Consider the following 14009-nt stretch of genomic DNA (forward strand, 5'->3'; position numbering starts at 1 on the left):
TTTGATAGGTTGTCATTATTATTTACAGTCTTAACAAGGTTGCCTGTTCGCTTATTTATCTTGTCTTCCTTTGTATCCTCACCTCCTCCATTTCCACAATAACGTGAATTGCAGTTTGATGTTGGACCAAGTTCGTACACGTAAAATCCACTGCAGTTACGAACACGAATGCTCGTAGACCAGAGACAGCAATAATAATACCAATGAAAGCACACTGTAGCATGCACAGCTCCGTCAGCTACAGAGGGATGCGAGCCACTCAACCAGCCCGGGTAAACCGTACCGCATCGATATTGCCCTACACATGATGTGGCCATCTGGGTCCCCGCTGCCCCGCGAAACCGGTACCAACCAAATGGAAGATTATTATCGCACTGGTAATAACCGTTGTATCCAGAAAAGTGCATTCCTCTAACGGCGTCTTCCAGGTACGAGTGGTTGGAGCATTCTGTCAGAACATCAAGGAAAGAAAAAAATTACACTGATATAACTTGAAAGAGTTTGTAAGCCTATAAAACTACGGTAAAATGAGTTTTATGATTTTAAAAAGTTGGCCATAAAGGCATTCCATTCGTTCTGTGACAAAAAAAAAAATCTTCTTCTGTAAGGAAAAGAATCCCTGTGAGAACTTTTTCAACCAGAAATTTGGTCCGGAAAGATAACTGGAGTTGAGGTAATGTACGGCTTATTACCGTTTCAATGGAAACTATCCTTATGGTAAAATCAGTGTGCTGGGTCAGACCCCAAAACAGCAAACAAAAATAGAAAACAAAGAACTTTGCCAAGTTTTCTTACCATTTCCCTCAGTTAATTATGTAAAAGGAAAATAAATACTACAAACCTGATGAATATGGCGATACTGAGCTGGAAGATACAGTTTGGCCTGTGAATGAAAAATGAAAGAGTGTTGTTAGGATAGGTTCTGGGCAAACTGTTAAAAAAGTGTCCCTCAGAAATTTTACAACGTAAAGTAAAAAGCCCGATCTTCTCACATGCACAGCGGAGAGAACAGCTGTCAAAAGCCAAAGTTTCGCTGATGATCTCATTAGAGGACGTTTTTCCTTTTCCTTATAGCAAGAAAATGCTTTAAACTTAAATGGTTTAATAAGGTCTTCATATTTGGACTCTTCAAGAGAATAGCCGCTTCATTATCGCTTAGACTATTCAATTGGACAATGCCAATAGCGTAAAAGCCGATCTTCATCAAGGCGGACTACTGAAACGGTTTTTAGCATTAATCAATCAATTAATTTGTTGTATGTTATTTTCTTACTGGATGAAGTCGGAGAGATGCTGGCCGTGGATATTCCAGGGCAGGACGAGAGTCTTTGGTAGACTTGTTCATAATGGGCGATGAAACCAGAGTAGGCAACTGACCCATCAGTTATAAAACGAACATGCAGCACGCTGGTGTTGCTGTAGATACACCAAGGATTGTGATAATCGCAGTATTTCGGTATTATGGGGTCCCACTGATTGTCCTCGTCAAATATCTGCACGTAATCATACGGGCAGCTATAGCGACTACCCTCCAAATGGAAATTTTCAAAGTACAGATAAACATAGTAGCCGGGTGTTACGGTAATTATCCAGGTGCAGTCAAGATAGTGTGGATAGAGGTATGGGTAATTTGGACTCATGAAGCTTCCTTGCAGGTCTGTTAAGTTGTACAAGCAGGAATCTGGGAATTGTCAAATGGAATATAATCAATCCTACGGCATAATAACAGCCTTAATAGTACAACGTTCCTCTCTTGTGCAAACGTGAAAACGCACTGCAAGACACTGATCGTGATAAAATGTAAAGACTCCTTAGCCAATGAGACGACTGTTCCGTTTGTCCATTATCAGAATTTCCAATAACAAAGTTGACCCACCTGGTGTAGTTGTTGGAAATGTTGTCCAAACTTCATTGGGAAAAGAAAATGAAAATAATGTAAGTGAAATGAATTCTGTTTGAAAATTTAAAATCAGATGTAAAAGCTGTAAATACTAATAATTATTTATCTCATCACCATAAGAAAGTCTTAGGCTGAAAAGTAAGAAATTCATTTTTCCTTCCCAAACACTTTTAGCATCTAAATTCTGCATGGACAAAATTGAAAAGATAATCTGACGGTTGGGCGCATGTGCAAGCTATAGAGTGAGCATAGAATACCGTTTTCGCCTTTTTACTGAAACACAGCTGTAGCTCCAAATATCAACGGCAATCAAGATATCAACGGACAGAAAATGTCGAATTTGGTATTGCACATACCCAAAGATTTGTACTAAACACATACGAGTTATCAGCCACCGACTGGTTCAGAAACAATGTGATTGCGTAGTATAAAGGAGTTGGAGCATACAAACGAAATTATAATAAGAAATACAACCTTTATAAACCACTTCTTGGCGACTGATCTCGAAATTTCATCAGTTCGTGATCAACCTCAGTCTGCAATACTTACTACGCAAGCCCAAAGAAACGAGCGACTGCCGAAAGCTTGGTTAGAAGATAGATTTTGATTGGTTTTGAAAATAATTAAAATGACCGGAGAAAAACACCAAGCAAGGAGGTCGAATGATGAGTCACGTTTTAAACAGTAAGGCATGCATAAATTCGACCAGAAATATGACATTTTCGGTATTCCAGTCAGAACTTTCCTGGCTTGTTTGCTTCCCGACCGCTCGTTAAGGAGAACAAAGACTTTGGGTGCAATATTGAGAGTAGAGCCGAATATACTGACGTTATAGGATGCACATGCGTCAAGCCGTTAAGCTCGATCCTTTAAAGTAGACACACATAAGATGATATACGTACCAGGACTTGGAGGTTCAGCTTCCGGAAAAAAGTTGAAAATGAAGGGAAAAAAGTGAGTATTAGATAAGGAACAACATTTATAAAAGCGGCAAAAATGCGGACTCATTAGTTTGCACAATTAAGCTTAATATGACACAAGAACCTCGGAGAGGCTTTACAGAACGTTTTCATCATAATTATTCACTACCGTTTCTAACAAAAAGCATGACCACCCTAGTACATACACCTGCTAACTGAATCTGCCAAACAGTCCTCTTAATCTTGACTATTACGTTGAATCCTGGCAACAAAAAATTCGCTAAGGAATAGGCGTCATTAAATTTTTCCCGGAAGGTCAAATATTAAGCTATTGTCAAAAAGTCAGAGAATGATACTTAATTAGCCCATTATGGAAAACTCCGAATGCATGTAAATTAAAGTGCACCTAACCCCCAAATTTTTTTTTTCGCTAAAACGAATCTACTTGTTATTTGAAATAGTTCTGCGAAAACATTTTTGGATTCCGTTAAATCCTCGATTTTCTGTGCTCCGACGAAATCTCGAAAATAGCTCCAAAACACCGCCGTTTTGTTTCACGACCGAGTTTGAGGAGAATGGGTCCAGCGGCCCTTGTGACGTCTACCCAGGAAGGCTGGATATCTCACGTCCTCTCATTTCCTTCAGGATGGTGCAATACACATTCGAAAAGTCCGCAGAAACGCCTTCCAGAGGTGCTATCGGCTGTTGCAGCAATATTCCAGATTTAAAGAAAGATATACTGTGCAATTTACTGACGATGATCGGTTAATGGTGCAATAAAGACGTAAACGATGGTTGATTTTGTCGAACCGAAACAAGCGAACTGAATCTGTGAGAACCATTGAAGAACTCTCACTGGAATTTGTTCCGCAGACTTTCGAACGCTATTTTCATAAATTTTCTGCTTAAAGCTAACCAGCAATTTGTAAAAATACTACCGACAACCTATATCTTCCAATCCCGCAGTATTTATAACATAACCGGCAAAGTTGTGCGATCCGATCATGATCAAGAAGCGTTATACTGATATGTAAATAGATCGCAACTGTACGCCGCTAACCAACACTTATTTCTCTTTCGATTTAGACGAAAGTCGAAGATTAATCCTTTAGAATTACATGATAACAAAATTGTTCGACTCACAGAGTTTTTCGAAGGTTTGGAAATCAGCAGTGCAACAAAGATTCTGTACAATAGCGTCGAAAATATGACCGAGTAACATTATCTGCGAACCGCTCAGTAGGGAACACATCCTTTTCGCTTATCCGACGAATTTCAATGCAAACTTTGAGAACAATTTACATTGGTTATTTAGAGTTACGACTTAAAACGTGTGACAATGTGAAATCGGTAATTGTGTGAAATGTTTCCTTCCGCCTTGCTTCCCGCAGCTTCAAAATACAGGTCCAATCAATACGATTTTCACTCGATCGAAGCCAATGTTTTGGAGGTCATCGAGTCTCGAAAACTGCAACACGTACGTCGCTCTTATAAACATGAAGCATTCAACTGAAAGTAAAACACAAACTGGATTGAACAGAACAATCACACCTTGACAAAAATACATTCTCGCTAAGGACAAATGTAAACGGGCTATAAACACGCGTGGGAATCTTATGTTTCCTTGACGAAATTACCATCCAAAGCAGTCCTTGAGTTTTCTTTCCTGCTTTTCGTTTGTCTGCTCCTCCACTTCGTATCTAGCTTTCCATTCCTAATATACAAGCAGCTCGTCCGCAAAGAAGTCTTCTCCTTCGTCGCTTGAAATATTGTAAATTGCTCTCAAAGCTCTAAGCAGTGAGTTTACAGTTGTCGAACGTGCTCGATCGAAGTTCATTTCGCAGTCTTCCGAATCGAAACTTAACTCTGACTCCAGTGACGAAAAGTAAATGATTCTGAGACAAAACTTGGACGTTTTAGTCCCAAAACACATCGGAACAATTAGTTTTGGTGTTGCATTTTCTCGAGCAAATACAGAGAGTTGACTGAGGCGCTATTGTGTTTGGTTCCTGGGCAGACGTCATCAGCAACCTCCGCCCCAGACTCCCTAAAACGCGGTCGTGAAACACTTCAAGCGCGACTTTGAAAGGGCATAGAAAATCGAAGATTCAACCAAATTCAAAAATTTTTTTCGCCCAAATGCTTCAAATAAAGTCTAGATTCGTTTTAGTGAAAAAAAATTTGGGGGTTAGGTGCACTTTAAAACGGCTTATCAAATAGACAGCAGCTTTCAGAAACTACCAAAAATAAAACGGAAAAACAAAATCGTAAAAAATTGATTACTTTACTTGTATTGACAACAGAGCAGTTTGGATAAGTCTGATGGACTCTTTCGTAATAGGCGCTGAAACCTGGGTGGGATACTGATCCATCCGTTATTAAGGTAATAGTGACGACATTGCTGTGGCTGTAAACACACCAAGAATCTTGATAAGCGCAGCGTTTTGTTGTTATAGGGTTCGATGCTAAGCTCCCGTCAAATATTTGTACGTAGTCATATGGGCAGTGACTACCACCATCTTCCAGATGGAAATGTTCAAAGTGGAGATAAACATAGTAGCCGGCTGATACCGTGATTGTCCAGGAACAGTCCAGATTGTGTGCATAATGTTGGGGATAATCTGGACTGGTGAAATTTCCTCTCACGTCAGTTAAGCTGTAGGAACAAGAATCTGAAAACAATTGTGATCTGAGTTAATCATGCAATGATCAATTGTTATTTTTATCATGTTGTATGAAGCTGATATCAGCCGAGATACGGACTGTAATGGAGCATGCTTTGTCATTTTCGTCACAAATTGGCTTTGGAAGAGTGCTTTAATTTACGACTTCATGATCAACTCTTTGCATCTTCATTAAAAGCACTAGGCCGTTGTGTATCGTATATAGCAATAATAAGAACCAAATACCTGGTGTAGGTGTAACAGCAGAAACAGTTGCACTTGCGTGGACTATGAAAGAGAATATAACTGCATTATAAATGAGAATACAGCTTGATGTAATGAGTCTTAGCAGTTTTCGCTCTCTGACTTTCCGAGCTTCCGTCTTTCCGCACGTCTGACTGTCCGTATGTTTGTTTTAAGTCTTTGTGTCTGTTGCCTGTCTTTTTTGCATGTCTTGTGTCTGTATCTGTCTAAGTCGGTCCGTATGCCTGCCTGTCTGTCTGTCTGTCTGTGTGTCCGTCTTTCCGTGTTGGTCGGTTTATTTTACAATTGTTTTTCAATACCCTGCAATAATCCTGCACGACACGTGGTCGTGCTGGACACCAAAGACAAAAGCAACAATTGACAGCAAGATCACAATACCTGGTGTAGGTGATATAATAGAGGTGGTTGAATAGTTTGCTGTGGAAGAAATAAATGAGGCTGTAAATTACAACTTGATGTACTTTGTACTTGGACGTCCTTATAAATTGAAATTGGAAAATTATTTCGGCGTAGAATCTAGTTGTTAAATTATTATTATTTAAATCTATTTTTTAACAAGGCTGTCTGCCTATCTGTCTGCCTGTCGTGTCTGTCTTTGTATCCTCACCTCCTCCATTTCCACAATAGCGTAACCAGCAGGCTGGTGGTGGACCAAGTTCGTACACGTAAAATCCACCGCAGTTACGAACACGAATGCTCGTAGACCAGGCACAGCATCCAGAACTCCAATGAAAGCACACTGTAGCATGCACAGCTCCGTCAGCTACAGAGGGATGCGAGTCATTCAACCAGCCCGGCGCATGCGAACTGCATCGATTTTTGCCTACGCATGATGTGGGCATCTCAGTCCCCGCCGCCCCTCGAAACCGGTACCAACCAAATGGAAGATAATTATCGCATTGGTAATAACCGTAGTATCCATTATAAAATCCCATTCCTCTGACGGAGTCTTCCAGGTACGAGTGGTGGGAACATTCTGTGAGAACATTTAAGAAGAAGAAGATAGTTCCTGCTATTAGCAAAAGATGAAGTAATGTTCTAAAGTATATAATTTAAGGGAAAAGAAATTTCACACTGTGGCCAATGTCATCGACAAGTCTACCAACAAGGCCTCCGTTGCTTTTTGTGACAAAACGATTGACGGTCTCAGGGGAAAAGAATGGTAAGAATCGTTTTCTCGATCCTGCAATTTGGTCCAGAAAGATCACTTAAGTTAAGATAAGAAAATACAGACCTCAGTTTTCAGCAGTTGAGATTTTTGCAAAATATTCAATCACGTTAGATGTCACAATTGACCATCATATTGAAAAGTGTTCATGTCTGGAGAGATATTTTAACTCCATACTTCCCCCCTGAGCGATATCCAGACAGTTACTTCTTCCAATGTCCAGAATTAAGATTTCAACGTAAGTTACGGTAAATGTAGTCCAAATAGACTTATTATCACCTACTTCCAGCTCATACATTTCCCTTCAGTTTAACTTCCATTATATGTTACAAGTGGACTCGTAAGCCACACATGTACGCATTGCGAACCTATTTTTCTCAGAGTAACATGATTAGATACTAGTGATTATCTGCCATGGTCCAAGGAGCAGAGGGAAATCAATACAATTAGTTCCTTTAAAATTGTCTCAATAAACAAAAAAAGATACGAACAAATGCAGAAGCATATACAAGGCATATGTAGTGATATGACTGAAAATTATCAAGTCAGCCATTCATTACTGTTCTTCCACTTGAGTTAAGAAAAGAAAGTGGACACTTTAATGATCATCAGCCATGGTTACCTACGCCGTGATATGGCGATCAGTTACTTTAACTTTAATATTTATACAAGGCAAATAAACATCAAAGTAATTATACTACAAACCTGGTGAATACGGCGATACTGAACTGGAAGATACCGTTTGACCTGCGAATGAAAAATGGAAGAGTGTTGCTATGATATGTTTCTACAACAAGTCCCAATTAAAATCGAAAGTGTAGTTTAGTTTATTTTACAGTTTCCACACTTTCCGTTTACTGCACTTTATATTATTTCTAACAATACTGTATTCACATCGAACGTCGAGTGGAGAAATACAAAATACAAAATGCAAATACAAAATACAAAGTTTCGCTGATGGTTTCATCAGAGGACATTTTTCCTTTTCCACATAGCAAGAAAATACTTGAATTTGATCCTTTAATAGGGCCTATTTGAACTCTTCAAGAGAATAGTCGCTTCATTGGCCCTTGGACTTTTTAACCGGACAGTACCTAGCATAGAATAAATGCCTTCAACGGACTATTCTGACTATAACCGGTTTTAGCATTAATCAATCACAACGGAAATATAATCAAAGATTTCCACCCTTGAACACCGCCTGTTATCATATCAAATTAAGCGAAATGAAATGCTTTGACGAAGGGACATATATTTTTAACATCAGTGTTATATATGTAGTAGAGGGTTTTTCCCTCGGTTAAAGCAATTCTATACCTTAATAAAGTTATTATTTTCATTATTATTATGAAAAGATCATAATTTATTGTATGCTCTTTTCTTACTGGATGAACTCGGTAAGATGCTAGCAGTCGTATATCCACCAATGACCGGGCAGTACGAGAGTCTCTGGTGGACTCTTTGATAATGGGCGATGAAACCAGAGTAGGCAACTGACCCATCAGTTATAAAACGAACATGCAGTACGCTGGTGTTGCTGTAGACACACCAAGAATCGTGATAATCGCAGTATTTCGGTATGATGGGGTTCCACTGATCGACTTCGTCATATATCCGCACGTAATCATACGGGCAGCTATAGCGACTACCCTCCAAATGGAAATTTTCAAAGTACAGGTAAACATAGTAGCCGGGTGTTACGGTAATTATCCAGGTGCAGTCAAGAGAGTGTGGGTAGTAGTATGGGTAATTTGGACTCGTGAAGCTTCCTTGCAGGTCTGTTAGGCGGTAGAAACAGGAATCTGGAAATTGTCAAATGGAAAATAATTAATCTCACGGCATAATAACGGCGTTAAAAGTATAACGTTCCTTCTTTGTGCAAACATGAAAACGCACTACAAGACACTGCTCTACACTGACACTGCTACACTGATATACAATTAATCCTACGGCATAATAACAGCCTTAAACTATAACGTGGATTCACACGTTACGTGTTCCCATACAATGAAATTTTTACACTTTGGAAATGGGTTCCTTTCTTTTGCAAACATGAAAACACACTATAAGTCACTGATCGTGATAAAATGTTCACTGTTCATTCCTCTAACTCTAGACGCATTAGCCAATGAGACGACTGTTCCGTTTGTCCATTACCAGTAGTTTCATTAATAAAGTTAACCCACCTGATGTAGGTGTTGGAGCTGTCGTCCAAACTTCAGTGGGAAAAGAAAATGAAAACGGTGTAAGTGAAATAGTTTAATATACTACGTATACAAAGTTGAAATGTTCAATTTTCAAGACCCGTATAGCGTAACAATTATTTAGACAAACAGGAAGCGGATTTAGACAGCAATCTTATCACCGTAAGCGAGTCTTTCGAGATAAAAACTATAACAGAAGAAAGAAATGCATTTTTTCCTTCCCAAACACCTTTAGCTTCCAAACACCAACACAAAATTGAAGAGATGATTTGACGGTTTGGCACACATGCAAGCTACAAAGTGAGCACAAAGTACCTTTCTCACCTTGCTACCTAAACACAGTTCTGCAACCAAGATATCACCGGATTTCCACAGAAAATGCGCAGTTTGATATTGCACATTGAGTTTATTATTCAGACCCAAGGATTTATTCCAGATACAAGCACGAGTTATCCACCTCCGTATGGTTGAAAAACAATGGAATTGCGTGGTGCAAAGGAGTTGGAACAGACAAACGAGATTATAATAAGAAATGCCATCTTTATTACCAAGTTTTCATGATTGACGATTGTTTTCATGGCGGCCGAGTGGTCTCGCAACCCAGTGGTCCCGGGTTCGCGTCCCACTCTGACCACCACCTAGATTTGTTTTACGGTAGCTCCGCGTTCAAATCCACGGCCACGTAGCTTGTAAACAGCCAACTGCTTTGCCTCCGGCCAGTTGGGATTCCAAAGTTATGTTCACTTTGAATTATTTGTTTCAGTTGTTTGCTCGGTCCCACTAGCCTTTGTGCTATTAATACCACCAAGGGTAAATAAAGGGTATATTTATTATTTTATTTATTGACTTCGAAATTTTCATCCGCTCAACCTCAGTCTTCAATCCTCACTATGCGAGCCGAAGAAAAGAGTGATTTCCGAAAGTTTCGTTGCAAGATCGATTTTGATTGTTTTTGAAAGTAATAAAAATGACTGAAGATAAAATGCAAAGCAAGGAGGTCGATTGAGTCACTTTTTAAACTGTTAGGCATGCCAGCTCGACCAGAAATATGATATTTTCTGATATTCCAATCAGAGCTTTCCTGCCTTGCTTGCTACTCAACTGCTGGTCAAAGGGAACGAAGACTTTGGACGTAATAGTGAAATTCAAGAGGAGGGGGAGAGTCAAATGAACTGACGCTATAGGTTACGCATGCGTCAAGCCGTTAAGCCATTCCTTTCAAATAGACACACATAAGATGATATACGTACCAGGACTTGGAGGTTCAGCTTCCGGAAAAAAGGTTAAGAACAAAAGAGAGAAAGTAAGTATTAGATACGGAGCAATATTTGAAAAAACGAGAAAATTACGGATTCACAAATTTGTAAAATTTAGCTCGTGGTCCAGAACCTGGAGGAATGTTTCTATCACAATTTTACACTACCGTTTCAAGCAATTGATATACTAAGTCTTTAAGTCCTAGAAATCGGAGTTCATTTATTTTAAAATGTCAGTGAATCCCATTTCCTAAAGATAGGAATTCGTAGAAAAAGTGGCAAAAAGCATGGCCACCTCACTTCACCCGATAACTGAATTGGCCAGAATCTTTATAGCCGAAACTTCCTAACCACGGCTGTTTGTTGGGCTGAATCTTAGCTACGAACCATTTGCCAAGTTATAGAAATCACCAAACTTATCTCAGAAGTCAAATAATATAATATTTTTAGAAAATGAAAGAATGATTAAGGTGTAACGAAAAACCCCAAGTCTATGCCAAGCGGCTTATCAAGCAGTCAGCTGCTCTTAGAAATCACTAGAAGTATAACCAGGGACGGATCCAGGATTTTTCTTGGGAGGGGGCTCACAACTAAGAAATAACGTAACTGACTGGTGAGGTAAACAAACTTTGAAAGCGTATACAAAGAAGGCTTCGTCTCATGAGAGGGTGGGGGGGGGTGTGCCCCCCCTGCAGCCTCCCCCTAGATCTGCCCCTGTAGAACGTAAAACAAAGATCGTAAGAAAATGTCTACTTTACTTGTATTGACAACAGAGCAGTTTGGATAAGTCTGATGGACTCTTTCGTAATAGGCGCTGAAACCTGGGTGGGATACTGATCCATCCGTTATTAAGGTAATAGTGACGACATTGCTGTGGCTGTAAACACACCAAGAATCTTGATAAGCGCAGCGTTTTGTTGTTATAGGGTTCGATGCTAAGCTCCCGTCAAATATTTGTACGTAGTCATATGGGCAGTGACTACCACCATCTTCCAGGTGGAAATGTTCAAAGTGGAGATAAACATAGTAGCCGGCTGATACAGTGATTGTCCAGGAACAGTCCAGATCGTGTGCATAATGTTGGGGATAATCTGGACTAGTGAAATTTCCTCTCACGTCAGTTAAGCTGTAGGAACAAGAATCTGAAAACAATTGTGATCTGAGTTAATCATGCAATGATCAATTGTTATTTGTATAATGTTGTATGTAGCTCATCTTAGCCGAGGTACGAACTATAATCGAGCATGCTTTGTCATTTTCGTCACAAATTGGCTTTGGAAGAGTGCTTTAATTTACGGCTTCATGATTAACTCTTTGCATCTTCATTAAAAGCACTAGGCCGTTGTGTATCGTATATAGCAATAATAAGAACGAAATACCTGGTGTAGGTGTAACAGCAGAAATAGTTGCACTTGCGTGGACTATGAAAAAGAATATAACTGCATTATAACCGAGGATACAGCTTGATTTCATGAGTCTTAGCAGTTTTCGCCTTCTGACTGTCCGATCGCGCTTTCTTAGTTCCGTCTCTCTGACTGTCTTTGAGTCTGTTTGTCAGTTTTTTGTGTGTGTCTTATGTCTGTAGCTGCTTAAGTTGGTCTATCAGCCTGTCCGTCTGCCAGTCTGTCTGACTATCTATGTCCGTATGCCCGTCTGTGTGAACATCTATGTGCCCGCCTGCCTGTCTGTCTGTCTGTCTGTCTCTTTATTTTACAATCTTTTTGTAATATATGCCCTGTCCTGCATGACAAGTATAGTGGTGCTGTACACCAAAAACAAAAGCAACAACTGACAGCCAAATCACAATACCTGGTGTTGGTGATATAACAGAGGTTGTTGAATAGTTCCCTGTGGAAATGAATAAATGAGGCTGTAAATTACAACTTGATGTACTTTGTACTTGGACGTCTTCACAAATTTAAATTGGAAAATTATTTCCGCATGGAATATAGTTGTTACAATATTATTCAAGGTTATTTTAACAAGGCTGTCTGCCTGTCTGTCTGTCTGTCTATCTATCTATCTGTCTGTCTGTCTGACTGTCTTGTCTTCCTTTGTATTCTCACCTCCTCCATTTCCACAATAGCGTAACCAGCAGGCTGGTGGTGGACCAAGTTCGTACAAGTAAAATCCACCGCAGTTACGAACACGAATGCTCGTAGACCAGTGACAACATCCTAAATCCCAATGAAAGCACACTGTAGCATGCACAGCTCCGTCAGCTACAGAGGGATGCGAGCCATTCAACCAGCCCGGCGCATGCGAACTGCATCGATTTTTGCCTACGCATGATGTGGGCATCTCAGTCCCCGCCGCCCCTCGAAACCGGTACCAACCAAATGGAAGATAATTATCGCATTGGTAATAACCGTAGTATCCATTATAAAATCCCATTCCTCTGACGGAGTCTTCCAGGTACGAGTGGTGGGAACATTCTGTCAGAAATTGAAGCAAGAAGAAAGAAAAGTGTCATGAAAAACAGCAACAACAACAACAAAAATGTTCGAAAACCTTTAAAGTATTTGAATTGTAGAAACATGAGTATGGCCGATGTCATCGAAAAACCAAAATTGGTGGTCTCAGGAAAAAAGAATGATTTGAACATTTTATAATCCAGAAATTTTGGTCCAGAAAGTCGACTTGAGTTGAGATAAGTTAATATTGACCAGTTATGATCAATTACGTTAATTAACTGTAACAAAGAAAAAAAACAGAGAAACAGAGAAGTATTTATATCCCAACCTGAAAGATGCGACGAACTTGCGCTTGCAGATGCAGGCGAGCCTGTGGTTGAAAGATAAAAAAGCTTCTTAGTTTAAAATGTGTTTTTAAGGAAACTTGCAAAGGAGCATCCCTAGAAATCTTAAAACGAAACTTATTACCCAGATCTTCTCACTGGTGATACTATGTTAAACACTCCCAGACATGGACAGACATACCAGCTACGCATGGCAACTATAGCAACGAATAACTAAAAATTACCTGACCGCCGGATGTTCGTTGTATATCAAGTCACATGTCCCGTTTTCAAGGCTAATAAATAGACATGGCCATGTAATCATGACGTTATTTACATGTCAATGATCATAGTTAAGTGTGGAGCCTTGTATTAATTGGGAATACCTAAATCTAGTTACAACAATATTAGACGTTATGAACATATGCCCATGAGTGACATAAGCGCGATAAGGCCGTCCTTTTTTGGAGGGTATATGCGTAAGGTACCTTGCCGGACCCAACCTACCACTGTATCCAGCTGTTGAAGAGGAAATTGGATACTGCCACCACCACGGCAAACTACGCTTAGATCTTGAATGGCTAGCACATTCATCAACGTCTGCGAAGAGGTAAGAAAATTAGTAGCACTTCTCATTTGCTTTCTGTGAGATCAACTTTCCTTCTGTAGCTTTACAAACGTGCAAATGCTTCTACTGTACGAGAGTGATGTCTTACAATTTATTTCTTACCTAGTAGATAGCTTTGTATTCCGCAGTTACTCTTAATATAACAAGTGTGAGGTAGTAGTGTGTACCTTTTTACTTCCGGAATTAGGGAGAAATCTCAGGAAAGAAAAACGATAATCTGGAAGTGAGACGTGTTTCTTTCGTTGCTAAATTTGCTTGTATTGAATAAC

General features: G+C 39.7%; 1 protein-coding gene across 2 annotated transcripts in view; it reads right to left on the bottom strand.

Moving 5' to 3' along the window:
- LOC110055970 (uncharacterized) overlaps positions 1-14009 on the bottom strand; it is a 41148-nt gene that overhangs the window by 13357 nt on the left and 13782 nt on the right. For both annotated transcript variants that reach the window (XM_089274458.1, XM_089274457.1), the window contains exons 9-27: positions 13620-13712; positions 13118-13159; positions 12442-12810; positions 12185-12223; positions 11755-11796; positions 11134-11517; positions 10370-10387; positions 9102-9131; positions 8301-8717; positions 7621-7662; positions 6355-6723; positions 6126-6164; positions 5730-5771; positions 5109-5492; positions 2803-2820; positions 1877-1906; positions 1274-1681; positions 842-883; positions 83-448 (exon numbers count right to left, since the gene is read on the bottom strand). In XM_089274458.1, coding sequence (XP_089130584.1) covers positions 83-448; positions 842-883; positions 1274-1681; positions 1877-1906; positions 2803-2820; positions 5109-5492; positions 5730-5771; positions 6126-6164; positions 6355-6723; positions 7621-7662; positions 8301-8717; positions 9102-9131; positions 10370-10387; positions 11134-11517; positions 11755-11796; positions 12185-12223; positions 12442-12810; positions 13118-13159; positions 13620-13712 — 3174 coding nt within the window. The remainder of the gene's footprint in view (positions 1-82; positions 449-841; positions 884-1273; positions 1682-1876; positions 1907-2802; positions 2821-5108; positions 5493-5729; positions 5772-6125; positions 6165-6354; positions 6724-7620; positions 7663-8300; positions 8718-9101; positions 9132-10369; positions 10388-11133; positions 11518-11754; positions 11797-12184; positions 12224-12441; positions 12811-13117; positions 13160-13619; positions 13713-14009) is intronic.

The sequence above is a fragment of the Orbicella faveolata genome, unplaced genomic scaffold (genome assembly GCF_042242905.1).
Source record: "Orbicella faveolata isolate gen_17 unplaced genomic scaffold, um_ofav_v1 contig_36, whole genome shotgun sequence".
Taxonomy (NCBI): domain Eukaryota; kingdom Metazoa; phylum Cnidaria; class Anthozoa; order Scleractinia; family Merulinidae; genus Orbicella; species Orbicella faveolata.